Below are 13,773 nucleotides of genomic sequence, written 5' to 3' on the forward strand. Positions count from 1 at the left end.
AACACTTTATAGAATTTCTACAGTTTATATACATATAATATTGTAGAAATTAGTCGTCATGTATGGTATGTGTGTGTGTAAAAACATTGTGTTATTCTAAAAATACATTTGCTTTGGCAAATATGGCACTGATTAATTGTGAGTGATGGGATATAGTCTTTGATATCAATGCATGTAAGTATGTATATGTATACTTACATATGTAATCTGCTATTTCCATCAAATCACTGTATCCTCATATCCTTTGCATCCCTGCATTCCTTGTTGGATCTGTAGTCACTGTTATAATATGTAATAAAAATTTCTTATCCAAAGATAAAAAAGAACAGAGGCAGCTGGATGATAGCGTTCTCTGTATGCTCTTGGACATAACCACTCGAACGAAGAACATTGTTGAATCGGTACAACAGAATACAGTTTCTCACCTTACCATAATGCGGTATAAAGGTATTTCAATTTTCTTAGTACGCATGTGTGGATTGATGAGCGGGAAAATTTTCAACCCTTTAATCGTTAATAAAACGTTTCCGCTGTAAAAACAAAAGAATATTTAAACAGTTTTACATAAAAGATAATTTGATCAGTTTTAGGTATTACTTTTATGTAATATATTACTTATTATACAGCATATCGTTCAATTCTAACAAACATACATATATACAGGAATGATTCGATCGTACTTGCTTGTATCATTTAGGGCTAAGATTATTATTTAGACGGTTAAGGTTTTAACGGATGCAAGACTTTATACGGATTGAGAATACCCTTTGGATCCATCAGTTTCTTCAGATCATACATAAGTTCGATCTCCGAAGAGGTTCTACTCATATGTAAATATTTCGTTTTAGTGAATCCTACGCCATGTTCAGCGCTAACGCTACCACGGAGACTCGAAATGTACTCGAATATGAATGGTTGTAACTGAGCTGCTACTTCTGGTTCGTAGGATGCTGTTGAAACTTGCACATGAATGTTTCCATCACCTAAATAACAAAGAAAAAAAATCTAACGTTAAGTAAAACTAAATTACAATGTTCATCAAAGTAATTAGGATTATTAGAAAATTTATGGTTTTCAACCATACCCAAATGTCCGTAACCACTGATTCTTATAATTCGTGGATCACGCAGACGTTCCCGGAGTACTTCGATCACCTTATAGAAAGACTGAAGAGGTATTGAAACATCGTACTTAAAAACGTAACCTTCTCTAAGTATACCTTCGCTAATGCGTTCCCTTACCGACCAGATACTCTATATGTATAAAAGAAAAAGAGAAAGTAAAAAACAAAACGATTCTTATACTTCTACTTAATTAGGACTAACTTTGATTTTGGCGGGGTCTGAAGTTAGGGTACCATCCTCGACGATGCCCTCAGAGAGGGCCTTTTCAACGAAGGAGGCGAGCTTCTCTTCGTCGTGGGACGCGTTGCTCCCAGAGGTTTCTAGGAGTACGTAGAACTCGTGTCCATCGCTCTTAGACGTCAATGGATTTTTCAAGCCGAACTGTTGGATCGAAACGTCCAACGATAATTTATCCATCATCTCGTACGACGATAGAATCTCCCCTAATTCCTTCTTCGCCAGTCGAAACGCTTTCAACACTTGATCAAAGCTTTTTAATCCTGCGTAAAAACAGTGGTAGAATGTTACAGATAATAACAAATGAAGAAGACATCTGAGGATCTTATCGTACCTAAGAATGTAACATTTACAGCTTTTGGAAGCGGTGGGCATTGAATGGCGACTTTCGTCACGACTCCTAGGGTGCCCTCGGAGCCTATGAACAAATGTTTCAAATGGTAACCGGTGTTGTTCTTTTTCAGCGTGTTCAAGCAATCTACCACGTATCCGTTTGCTTTCACCTAAATAAAAATTACGGAATCGTCACAAGATCTTTATCAATTTGCTTTTCAAACTCACAGCCTCAAGACCCATCACGTTCCCATGTAGATTGCCATAACGAAGAAGCCTCAGACCACCGGCGTTCGTTGACACGCAACCACCGATTAAACAACTGCCTTTTGCACCAAGGTCGATCGGCATCATCAAACCCACAGTCGCCAAATGATTCTCCAGATCTTCGAGTACGCAACCGGCTTCGCAGGTCAACACCCCTAGCCTCGCAAGGATCGTAGGAAATTTTTAAGCATTTAGGTACCTAACTAAAATAATAAGATCGTTTTCAGCGATCATCGAAAATGGCTACCAACCTTCCAGCTCGTTCGTTTCAATGATCTTATTCATGAGTTTCATGGAAAGAACGATCTCGTCGAACACCGGCACGCTGCCTCCTACCAGGCCGGTGTTTCCGCTCTGTGGGCAAACGGCTAAGCGATTTTCGTTGCAGTACTTTAATACAGAAGACACTTCGTTCGTGTTTTTTGGTTTTAGCACGAGATTGCTTTTCCCTGCAAGTGGAATTCGGCCGATGATTGGCTCCAAAAAACTGGAAAGATCGACGATCATCACGGGTGATCGCTTCTACTTACCTCTGACGATTCTCGAGAAATCTATGTTGTAACTCTCGCATTCATCAGGATCCACGATCACTCTGCTACGTCCAAGGAGTTCGTTGAAAAATGCTACGTGTTCGTTGGAAATTTTTGCATAAGGGCCCCGTTCTACCTTGTATCTATCTGCGGTAAACTGCGGTTTCGCGTTCGATGAGAAACAGCGAATGTTCGACGCGCTAAGAAACGCGCGAAAAGAAATTCGCGAACACATCTTCTGGAAATAAAGAAAGAAAGAAGACATCTTTAAACGGCCCGTTCTAAATCCGCGAACAAACAGCTCTCTCTGTGCGGCTTCCATTAATCGCTGAAACGCGACGCGATCCTAGTTTTTCATTTCTTCTCGTTGAACCTGATTTTCATTAATGACATTTGTATCCTTAAACTAAAGAATAATTTTGTTTATCAAACGATGATCAAGGAAGCTGTTTCAATTGGAATTTATAAATATAGGTACATATATAGGTAGATACGCGGTCAAAGGATGATACCCGTTTGATTCTTGAGTATTTCAAATCGTTACGATAGATCTCAGTGGGAACGTTTATCGTATCGTACGTCGATTTCATATCTAACTAATCGAATGCTATTATTAGACCTTTACTCGACTATGTATTGTTTATCTAGTAAATTACAGATCGCGTATCTTGTATCATGTAGGTATAGTGCAAAGAAAAAACAAGTCAGGTAGTAAGTAAGTAAGTAAGTAAGTAAATAAGTAAGTAAAATTCTAAACGCGATAATAAAGAAGATACATATAAAGGAGGGTAAAAAGTATTGAAAGTAGAGGGAACAAGGATAAAATTTCATGACTGGTCAAATAATCGTGGTCGCATGCTAAAAACCAGGCGTGGCGTAATTATATGTGCCCCCGGCTGCTTCCATTTTCTACACGCTAATTCGCCTCCGATGCCCGATCGACGGACATCGAATATTATAATCCAGGATGAATCTTGATGGGCAGCTCCCCTCCTCCTCGCGCGTAGCTCCCTCCCCCCTGTTGATCAAGGGGATTCGCGACGACGTGTGGTAGAATTACGATCCAACGACACGGCGCGGCGGTGGGGAAAATAAGGTCAGGGGTAGAGGGGTCGAAAGCGCAAAGCGACTGGATGAGCGAAAAAGAGAGATAACAAGGAAGGACAAAGATGCGTATATCTGATGGAAAGGGGAAAGAAGACATCGCGAATGGAAAACAGAGATGCCAAGACGAGACTATGGAGTGGGAAGAGAACCAATCGTCGCGAGGGCTAAATCATTCTACGTCTTTCTGTGTGTGTGTGTGTGTGTGTGTGTGCGTGCGTGTGTGTGTGTGTGTGTATGGGAGACGTCCCTTTTACTCGAGGTGCTCGTGTGTGAAACACGCGCCTTCTCGACTCGCTGTACACCCACGTATATTCGTATCTGCACGCAGGTAACAAAGTGTGACCAGTTGCACACAACAAAATTCGAATACGAATACAAATACACAATCAAGTTACACACCAAGAAAGAGTGTGCAGATGTGAAATGTTGCTATACACATACATATATGTTTATGTATGTATACTGGAAGACGAAAAATACAAAGGTACGAGTTTCCATGGAAGAACGCATGCGCGACACCGCCGCGGAGTAAAGCTAATTTCTCAGTGGCGGCTCGAATCATTAACTTGTTACCTTGGCAACCCCGCTCGACCTAAACCATTGGCTGTCGCTTTCCCCCACCTTTTTCCCCTGCACGCTCTATCGGTAGAACAACAAACTACGCAAGCCGCCACACACTCCTTCCGTGAAATATTGTAATTTTCCTAACCTTGCGTGATGAGGACTATAGACAGTCGCTGGTCGCTTCACTCACACAATTACATGGATGTAAAATATATGTTAGAAACATGCCACTATATAGGGAACGTGGTTGCTGGGATTGGCGCGGCCACGACTCTTCCTACCCTCTGCACAAAACATCCTACCATCTCTCGCTCTCTTTGTCGAAATCTGTGGACGGTATTGGAAGATGACCGATAAATCGGTTATGTTTCGCGATTTACCGTAGATATTTTCTAGCTTTTCACCCTAAATTGTAATACTTTAAAAGAACTTAATTAATACGTACTTACGTATATATATTGAAATATTAAATGTTAAAAAAGTAATAACATTTTTTTTTTTTTTTTTTTTTAATACAAATACAAATAATGTGTATCAGCCGACATTAAAAATTGTAGCATAAGATAGTTTTTAGTAGCGATACTTTATGTTAATTAAAATTGATTTATGAATAATTATAAGAAAAATGTTAAAAATGTTGAAGTTGTAATCGATATTATACCATGATAATATGTACTATATAAGGTATGCGTAAGTACTTATATTCTTCGAATCATGGCTTCCGTGATTTAAAACAAAAGTGAAATATTTTTAATTTCTCCTAGATGAAAAGACGAATATTATTTTTGAATTTTTATCGAATAGGTTTATAAAACGATGTTTATGAATTGGTTGGATATCTTCTACACAAACGCAAATGACCAATGGCAAACGAAATAGCATTACGGGGTTTTGAGCAGGGCAGCATAAACTCAACTTAGAAACAGCTGTGTCAGGAACGTAACACGTGTTCTTGAAATTCTGGGTCGAAACGAATATATGTATATAAAATTGAACAATTTGCGAAAATAACCATTCGTATCGACAAAGTAATGATTTTTAAACACAATTATGTTAACGAACGATAACTATATATCTCGTTGCATACATGATATTCGTGATATAAATATCTTTTAATCTCATTAAGATGTTTCTAATTAACTAAATTATAAGTAGTTATTTCACTAAAAACACAATTAGTAGACTTTACATTTAAACAAACAAAAAGAATGATGCAATATCGCAATTTCAATGGTAAAAGCATATTTACGTAAATTCAAGTTTAATTTAAACAATAAAAGAAGAAATATAATGAAAAGATTTGTATAATTACAATAAATCTTCTATATCACAAGCAATATGATAAGGGATCGTATATATTTACTTTTAGAACATGTATGTTGGCCAATAGGTCCCTGCATTATAATTACACAATTAACAAGTTCAGTGACGTTACTCGATGCAACAGGGCAACAAGGTGACTATATTCGTCCCTGATGGTATCGTGGAGTTATACTGCGAAATATTCTGCAGACTATAATCACGTATACATGCATCACGAGGAATATGATTGTGTTAGCGAAGACTGCACGCGTGTGCTGAAGTAAGAGTATGAGTACCGTTACGGGGCATGCGCCTGCAGCCACCATATCCAATGGCCCCGCCTTTCACGGTGCAAACGATGCCTTTGGGATTTGTCCTCGCTGGACCAATGAGAGAACGAGTTTGCGATACGCGTCGGGAGAGGTGAGGTTATAGCGAGCGAACTGGTGGGGAGTAAATGGTTTGATGGGCGACGAGGGGCGGAAAGGGGGAAACAGAGAGAACAGAGGGGTTCTCTTGTAGATCGTGTGGGAGCAGGGAAGCAGACAACGAATGCGACTACGACTGCTCAGGAAACCTTGCGACGTCAACGTGTAACGAAACTTTGTTTCCAATAATTAGTGGTTTTTCTTTTTTATAGACATACCAAAAACAGGGGTGTATGATAAGAAGTTTGATTGGGTTCGAGGTGCAATTGTGTAGTGACAGTGTCTACGGCGTGTTCGAAAACGTGATAGGTGTGACTGCGCAGTCGCCATGTGAGTACCTGAACGAGTATCAAAAATTTTATATACCAATGTCTTGTATCCTCTTAATATTTTTAATTTCCTTGTTATTTATACTGGTAAGATTTAACGATAATTTTACATTAGGTCCTGCACAAATACTTGATGAATACCAGCAAAGATAGAAAGTATTATAACACACTGTACATTACGTCCCGCCGGATCTTCGAACGTGCTTTATTTTGTAATCCAATATGTCGGCGTGAGGGACGCTATTCTGCATTCGTCGAGACACGACTTTTTTTACTTTGCCTGCTTCAATTATTTAGCAAATAAGCATCGAACAGACAATTCCCGAAGAACCGCGTGTGTTGTTATTATCATCATCTTCGTTATTACCATTATGGCGAAATCCATGTTGTCAACCGCCCCCTGGTACGATCGCTTCTCCCCTTCTCTTATTTTTATTTCCCCCTTTCGCCTGCCGCCCCCTTCAACCCGCCTTTCAATCGTATTTCCCGCTCAGTGATATGTAACCCCTCTTTCTCTTGGAACCCCTCGTCATTATACTAATTATTGTTGTACTAGTGAGACGACATTTTGTTTCTTCCACTCAAAATCCAAGATGGATTACATGTTTTCAGTTGTTTGATATCTTTAATGCTTATGCACGAATACAGATTTCTTCTTTATCATTTGAGATGGATTTCATTTGTTTTGTTTTTATTATGAATTTACGTAGTACTTATCTTTTCAAGATGCGTATAATAATTTGATTTTCATCCAGCTCATTAATAAATTGTTACATACATCTCATGACACTTCACAACCTCTCTATTAAACAAACGCATTCGTTATACCTTTTGTTTTTTTAAGCGTACATACATAATTGATTCGATATGCCTGTATTTTATAGTTATCAGAATTTCTAGAATACAATAATAATTATTTATGTAACGTATTTTTATGAATATAAGATATTACAAATTCTGTACGAGTGATAGGTTAACCAATGATTATTAGAATCAATTGTTTACTTTGTTTTACTACTGTTTTCTATACTCTTTTATTTCAAGAAGGAATAATTATAAATTTTGCAACAAAAACTAGTTTTCCCTATGTTACTGTTAATATGCTTAAGAAATAAAAAATATTTTTCTCAATATTAATTTTTCCAATAGTTGATCACTTTATGTCTTTTTTAATTGTAAGGTGATATCTGTTTGGTTGATGCAATTAATAATATAATGCTGCTGATAATAATTACTTAATAACAGCAACAGTTTCATAAAATATCTATTTACAACCTACCTTTTAAGGTTATCTATATATATATACATATAATAGTGTAAGATTGAAGTTCATGAAAACATTACATGCAAAAGAGATTCATATTAGTATTTATAAAATATTAAAAGAACCACTAATTATACCCGGAAATTTTATATTATCATTATTAAAACATAAAAAGTTTCTGTATATAAATATATATAACCAGGAAACACGAAGAAATTAATATTTGTACATTAAACATACTGAATATATGAAACCAAATTGTTTATCGTCAAACACTTACATTCTCAATAAATATTTGCCACTTTCACACTTTATTATTAATTATATTCCGGACAATAAGAACCGAGAAAATGCTTGTTCCAATCCCGATGTTTCCACGTGTATTAAAATTATTAAGGTTATGGGCAGTAAATATTGCATCACTTTTTTGTACATATTTTTTGTACGATATAAATATATCGTGATTGGTAGATCGATAACAAACATTTGTATACAATGACTTTTTATCTATAGAAATGTATAAAAAGGACAAAGTACATGTCAATAAATTTTATGAATTATGATTGTAAATAAATGTTGTAGCACAAAAATGATTATGATTTTCATTTACAAAAGAACTAAATATGGTATTATTTCTTATTTATAGATTTATGCACCTTGTTATGATTATTAAATGAAAATATTTTTTTCTTTTCAGGTGCAGTAAATTAAAAAGGTTAAAAGTGATATTTTAATAAAGAATATCTGTAAACAATGGCAAGGAAAAAAGATCTAGAATTAGTGAGCGTATAATAGGTGGAAGAATACTTCTTTGTAGAAAGGAAGTTTAACTTCGAATCATAAAAAGGTGTAGGAAAACATGACAGATGTTAAATCAATTGGAATCTCTCAAAATCAAGCACAACAGCCACAACAGCAGCAACAGCCGCAACAGCAGCAATCCCAATCGCAACCCCAGCAGCAGCAACAGCAGCAATCTCAGCCACAACAAATGATGATTGCTACCCATGATATTCAACAGCAGCAAAATGTACAACAGCAACAGCAGCATGTTCAGCAACAGTCATCTCAATCGCAACAAGTTCAACAGCAAGCACAGCAACAAGTACAGTCTCAACAAGTTCAACCGCAACAGCAAATGCAGCAACAAGTGCAATCACAACAGCAAATGCAAGTTCAACAACAAGTTCAGCAGCAGCAGCAGCAGCAACAGCAGCAGCAGCAGCAGCAGCAACAGCAGCAGCAACAGTCTCAGCAGCAACAGTCTAATAACGGACCCCATAATGTTGTTCCTACTCAAGTGCAAGTGCAACCACAGGTAGCAGCAATTATGCCTCAGCAACAAGGAGCTGTTGCAGTATCGATGCAACATCAACAACAAGGAGTTGGTGGGGTGTCTATGACCTTGTCTGGACAACAAGGAGCAACAACCATAACTACAATGGCTGCACATCCCCAAGCGGTACAAGTCATTCAGCAACCTATGCAAAATCAAGCATATCATTTACAGCAACTGTATAATACTCAAGGAACTCCATTAATAATGCCAGGAAATTTAGCTCTTCATCCTGCAGGCATTAATCCCTCTTCTATACAGGTACTTGAAGATACCTGCGTTACCGAAAGTATTGTAAAAGCGTACAAATATTTTTACTAAGTAAGACACTTTACAGGTTATAACAGCTGGAAAACCATTTCAATCAGCTGCTCAGTTGACACCTCACATGTTGACCACCGCATCAACACCGGGTCAAGGTGGAGGACATCCAGCAGCTGGTGGAACTAAAGTGCAAGGCTTTCCAACAGGTTACTTACCGGTACCTACTTCTGCTACACCTGGTGCAGGACAGACTCTAGTATTTGGTCAACTTGGTGTATTGGGTTCTCCGCAACCTCCTCCATCTATACAACAACAGCAACAACAACAGGCTGCAAGTAAACAAGATCAAGTACAAAAGGTGACCTTATTTTGTATCAATTGATTATTTATTCTTATGTATGTAGAATACTTATATAACTTAATTTCTGAAATGTCCAGTATACTACATGTACAGCAGCTGCACCATCCGGTGGAAGGGGTGGTATGCAATTTGCTCCCTGGCAATTCACACCCCAAGTTGCTTGGACTGGGATACAGTCACCAGCGCTTCTCACTAATCAGATATTCATTAGAGGTCCTACTCAACCTGATATGTTTATACAAAGTCCACAACCGATTCAAGCTCATAATGGTGAATTTCATATTCACGTATCGAATGAGATTTGATCCTTTGCGTCAGATTAATTCATCACTGTTATAATTTATACAGCACTGGCTACACAGCAACAAATTCAGGGAGTGCAACAGATTGCTGCAGCTAGTGGAAAACCGAAGGTAATGGATATACAACAACAGCAGCAGCAACAGGGTAAGCAGAGCACAGGTGGACAACGACCTTTGAGTATTTTGCCGTCCTCTCTACACGCGGTACAAGCTGCCAATATACGAGCAGCGAGTTCAGTTTCCACGCAAACTGTTCACGGAGTACAAGTACAGGTTACTATTATTAACAGTAGTTGGAGAAAAGATTTTAATTGCTGCGTTTCTCGAATCACGTAAAAAACCATATCGAAGCTTTCTCTTTTTGGTTTTCGCATAATGAAGAAGAAGTTGTTCTTTTATGTTTTGTAACATAGAGTGGAAAAGGAAGCGGTAGTAGCGGTAAAGGCCGTGCTAAACCACTACAATCGCCGCAACAACCGCAACAACAGTCACAGCAAACGATGCAACAACAACATCAACAGGTTTTTATTCAACAGAAACAACATACGCAGCAGCAACAGCAGATGCAGCAGCAATATCAACAGCAGCAAGTGCAGGCATCGCAACAGCAAATACAGCCGAAACCAATAATGAGTAGGATGATTCTTTATGTTTTGCAGAATATTACATGGATCTTTTTGTATATCTACTAATTATTCATTTCTTTTTGCAGCGAATATGGCTCTGCAACAACAACAACAACAACCGCCACCACCACCACCACCAGGTGTAGTTCTAGGTGGTGAACGCCCAATAATGCCTGTGGTATCGGTAGGAGGAGTTGGAGTTACTACGTCTCAAATGAGTCAAGTACCACAATCTCCTATGTCTGCAGTTCAGCAATTACCGTTACAGGTAATAAACAGGTAATATTTTTCATTGAATATCCCGTTAATCTCACTTCTTTTTTAGGCAATCAATTCGACAATAATTGGTAACCAAATAGTTAGCGGAACGTCACAAGTTCAGACGATGTCTATGATAAATCAATCAATGGATCAGCAAACACATGAAAATAATCCTACAATAATGATTACCTCACCGGATCGTAATCATCAAGCTGAATGCTCTTTAATATTACCATCCGCTGCTAGTACACCAATTACAAATGAAGACAATTCTAAACAGGTTTTGAAAAAAGAAGACTCGCTATCAGTCACGATCGAAGAAGTTTCAATACCTCAACCCGAAACTACAGGTTTGTGTTCAAAAGACCAATGTGTATGGAACGTTAATAAATCTAAATTATTATACATAGATGCGGACCAATGTAAAGTACCTATAAAAGAAGAAGATAATTCAGTTTCAAAGGCAGATGATAAATCTTGTAACAATCCCTTAGCAGGATTAGCAAATACAATTAATTCTATCACTAATGGTATAGCTAGTGAAGAATCTGCAGCAATTCCTGTTTCTGTACCAGTTACTGCAAACAGTAAACATGTGCCTCCAAAAGCAATGGTCAAACCGCAAGTCCTTACACACGTAATCGAGGGCTTTGTCATACAAGAAGGTAGAAATTTCATTAATTTTCGTATATTGATTGTAATTTATTAATAAAATTAATATTTTAGCATCTGAACCATTTGCTGTTAACCGTACGTCGTTAAATAATACAGTTAATCAAGACACGAGTAATATTTTAAATCGTAATAATTCGTCCTCCGAAAAGGAAAATCACGATGAACCTCCGAGTAAGATTCAACAATTTTATTATCTGTGCCATAATATTTCTGTTCTGTTCTTTTCTTTATTAATAATAAATATAAAGCAAGCAAGTTAAATACTTGATTCTTTATAGGAAAGAAACATGCACCTAATTATCCCAACGACGAAGATATAAATAATATTCAAATTGGAAAATGTGAAGGTTGCGGTAATTTAATAGACGAGCAAAATATTAAATTAAAGAAAGAAAAGAGATTCTGTTCCTCTGGTTGTGCAAAGAGCAAAAAACGTGAGAGAGATCGCGACGGTGGTGAGAAACAGTGGACTGAAATAGAGACTGACTCGAAAAATGAAGGAGATGCGATGAAGAAAAACGGAGAAGAGAAATCATTGTCGACTACAACAACTACTTCTTCCATTGACGATACACTGCCGAAGGTTAATCCTGTGAAATGGACGGTAAGTATTATTAAGAATTAACGTAAATTAACTCACATAATTTGACGTAACCGCAATGATGAAATTAATCTTTTATTTGTATAAAATACAGGTCAATGAAGTATGCGATTTCATACGTGGATTACCAGGTTGTGCCGATTATGCAGAAGACTTTGCCATTCAAGAGATAGATGGTCAAGCACTTATGTTGCTAAAAGAAGACCATCTTATGTCGGCAATGAGCATTAAATTGGGTCCCGCATTGAAAATCGTAGCAAGAATTGATTCAATGCGCGTGGAATCATTGTCAAATTCTAATCCTACGTCTAATAGCTCGTAAATGTTTATGGTTTAAGACTTTCACCCTCTCGAAATTTCAAGTTGCAGCCCATGGGCTACAGGGTTTGTGCAAGTATTCAGATTATAGAGTTAAGATTTTAAAAAGAAAAAAAACATAAGATGTTTTTATAGAAATAAATAGTTTTCCTCTTTTCATTTAACTTCATGAAAATATCTTTCTTTTCAAATAGAACAAAATATACTGATTAATCAGTTTTAATACTTTAAATTGTACCAACATGATTCCAAGATCGATCTATGTAAGACTATAACTTCCGTACTACATTTTGGTAGATGAAATAGTTATGTTGACATTTCGAATAAAAGCATAGCTTTTATTGAATTCTTTTTTAATTTTAATCTACCATATTGGCAACATATGCATGTACATGTATAAAACATGCTTCATTGCGGTAAGTCTTACACTGATTGACTTTTACAAATGTAAATAGAAATAAATTTTGTAGATTCTCTTTTATTTAAAAAAATGTAAGTACATATATCATTTTCAAAAATTCGCTCTAAAATAACGTTCTTTAAATAGAAGAATGATCAAGAAACTGAGTACAAATTATGTCCATTACACGAGAAAAGATAAAATTATCTTGTTGTATATAAACTACCCGGCGTATATACGATGTATTTTGTACTCGAAAATTACTTTTGGAAGCTGTACAAAAACCATTGCCTTTCGTGAGACTTGAGAAATAATCTCGAAAAAAGAATAAAATTCAGCATTTTTAAAATGTTATCCTTTGTGACAAACGGTAATTTATGTGCACGACAATTTCAAATTGAGACATAGGACATCTGAAGCAATGCAATTAACTCTCGACCATATATTTTGTAAATGTATCATGTGCACTCAACTTGCATACGTGTAAATATTAAACATAGAATGTTTATTTAATATACAAATTTTATAACATGAAATTTTAGTTATTAACAAACATCATCCTTGTATTTATAGTGACTCAGTTTTAGTTAAGGAATTGTTCATTTTAAGAGGAAAAAAGTATATATATTTCCGTTATTTATACAAAGCATCACCTGATGTTGAATGACAAGTAGAACAATATTCTCAGTTTAATGTGATACTTTGTGAATGTGAAATGTGTTCAATGAAGTGGGGGAAAAAAAAAAAAAAAAGTATCAGTATGATATTTGTATTGTTACTACATCTTTGCAGTGATCAGCAATGTAAATACAACATTTAATCTGTAAGCATTTATTTGATACATTAATTTAATTTTGTACTCATAATACATAGATTGGCAATTATTTTATTTGATTAAAAAAAAAGATGTTTTAACGAAGAAAACTCTTGTATCTATAAAATGTGCAGTACTTTCATATCCCTTGTACTCGATATTCATTTAAAATAATAAAACTATTTAACACAGCCTATTACAAATTTGTAAATGAAACTGTGCTATAAAAATATAATGAAAAGCACATTTGTCTTTTGTCCAATCTGATAAATTATTCAGGACTTAGTTTTATAACATACTTTTTTGCATTGACTTATGATTTCCTAAACA

The 13,773-nt window shown here is 36.3% G+C and overlaps 2 protein-coding genes across 4 annotated transcripts; one reads left to right on the forward strand and one right to left on the reverse strand.

The window, feature by feature from the left end:
- Nucleotides 1-580: 580 nt before the first annotated feature.
- Nucleotides 581-7,874, reverse strand: LOC114873620 (D-2-hydroxyglutarate dehydrogenase, mitochondrial). 2 transcript variants are annotated; one of them, XM_029182140.2, is made up of 8 exons: nt 7,766-7,874; nt 2,492-2,729; nt 2,213-2,410; nt 1,923-2,116; nt 1,696-1,864; nt 1,326-1,624; nt 1,085-1,253; nt 581-983 (listed from the first exon to the last, which is right to left on the reverse strand). In XM_029182140.2, the coding sequence occupies exons 2-8, from the start codon at nt 2,724-2,726 to the stop codon at nt 721-723; spliced, it is 1,527 nt and encodes a 508-aa protein (XP_029037973.1). In that variant the 5' UTR covers nt 2,727-2,729; nt 7,766-7,874; the 3' UTR covers nt 581-720. The 2 variants fall into 2 exon arrangements, with proteins under 2 accessions (XP_029037973.1, XP_029037974.1); XM_029182141.2 differs by having other exon boundaries at nt 2,492-2,726; nt 7,766-7,873.
- On the forward strand, nt 5,518-13,165 carry LOC114873619 (polyhomeotic-proximal chromatin protein-like). Of its 2 annotated transcripts, none has more exons than XM_029182138.2 (12): nt 5,518-6,222; nt 8,183-9,082; nt 9,159-9,443; nt 9,524-9,716; nt 9,795-10,021; nt 10,162-10,381; nt 10,461-10,642; nt 10,700-10,985; nt 11,046-11,300; nt 11,362-11,481; nt 11,589-11,914; nt 12,006-13,165. In XM_029182138.2, exons 2-12 carry the CDS (start codon nt 8,345-8,347, stop codon nt 12,231-12,233), a joined length of 3,060 nt encoding a protein of 1,019 aa, XP_029037971.2. In that variant the 5' UTR covers nt 5,518-6,222; nt 8,183-8,344; the 3' UTR covers nt 12,234-13,165. The 2 variants fall into 2 exon arrangements, with proteins under 2 accessions (XP_029037971.2, XP_029037972.2); XM_029182139.2 differs by lacking the exon at nt 5,518-6,222 and adding an exon at nt 8,010-8,111.
- The last annotated feature ends 608 nt before the right edge of the window (nt 13,166-13,773 follow it).

Source organism: Osmia bicornis, chromosome 13, assembly GCF_907164935.1.
Source record: "Osmia bicornis bicornis chromosome 13, iOsmBic2.1, whole genome shotgun sequence".
Lineage (NCBI taxonomy): Eukaryota > Metazoa > Arthropoda > Insecta > Hymenoptera > Megachilidae > Osmia > Osmia bicornis.

What these genes read in the sequence shown, in the direction of transcription:
- LOC114873620 (XM_029182140.2), bottom strand. Translation starts at nt 2,726, where the DNA reads ATGTGTTCGCGAATTTCTTTTCGCGCGTTTCTTAGCGCGTCGAACATT. An exon ending in TTTCTCGAGAATCGTCAGAG is followed by an intron (nt 2,411 to 2,491) that starts GTAAGTAGAAGC and finishes TTCCACTTGCAG; the next exon opens with GGAAAAGCAATCTCGTGCTA. An exon ending in CAGACCCCGCCAAAATCAAA is followed by an intron (nt 1,254 to 1,325) that starts GTTAGTCCTAAT and finishes TTATACATATAG; the next exon opens with AGTATCTGGTCGGTAAGGGA.
- LOC114873619 (XM_029182138.2), top strand. Translation starts at nt 8,345, where the DNA reads ATGACAGATGTTAAATCAATTGGAATCTCTCAAAATCAAGCACAACAG. An exon ending in AACAAGATCAAGTACAAAAG is followed by an intron (nt 9,444 to 9,523) that starts GTGACCTTATTT and finishes TGAAATGTCCAG; the next exon opens with TATACTACATGTACAGCAGC. An exon ending in ACAGCCGAAACCAATAATGA is followed by an intron (nt 10,382 to 10,460) that starts GTAGGATGATTC and finishes TTCTTTTTGCAG; the next exon opens with CGAATATGGCTCTGCAACAA.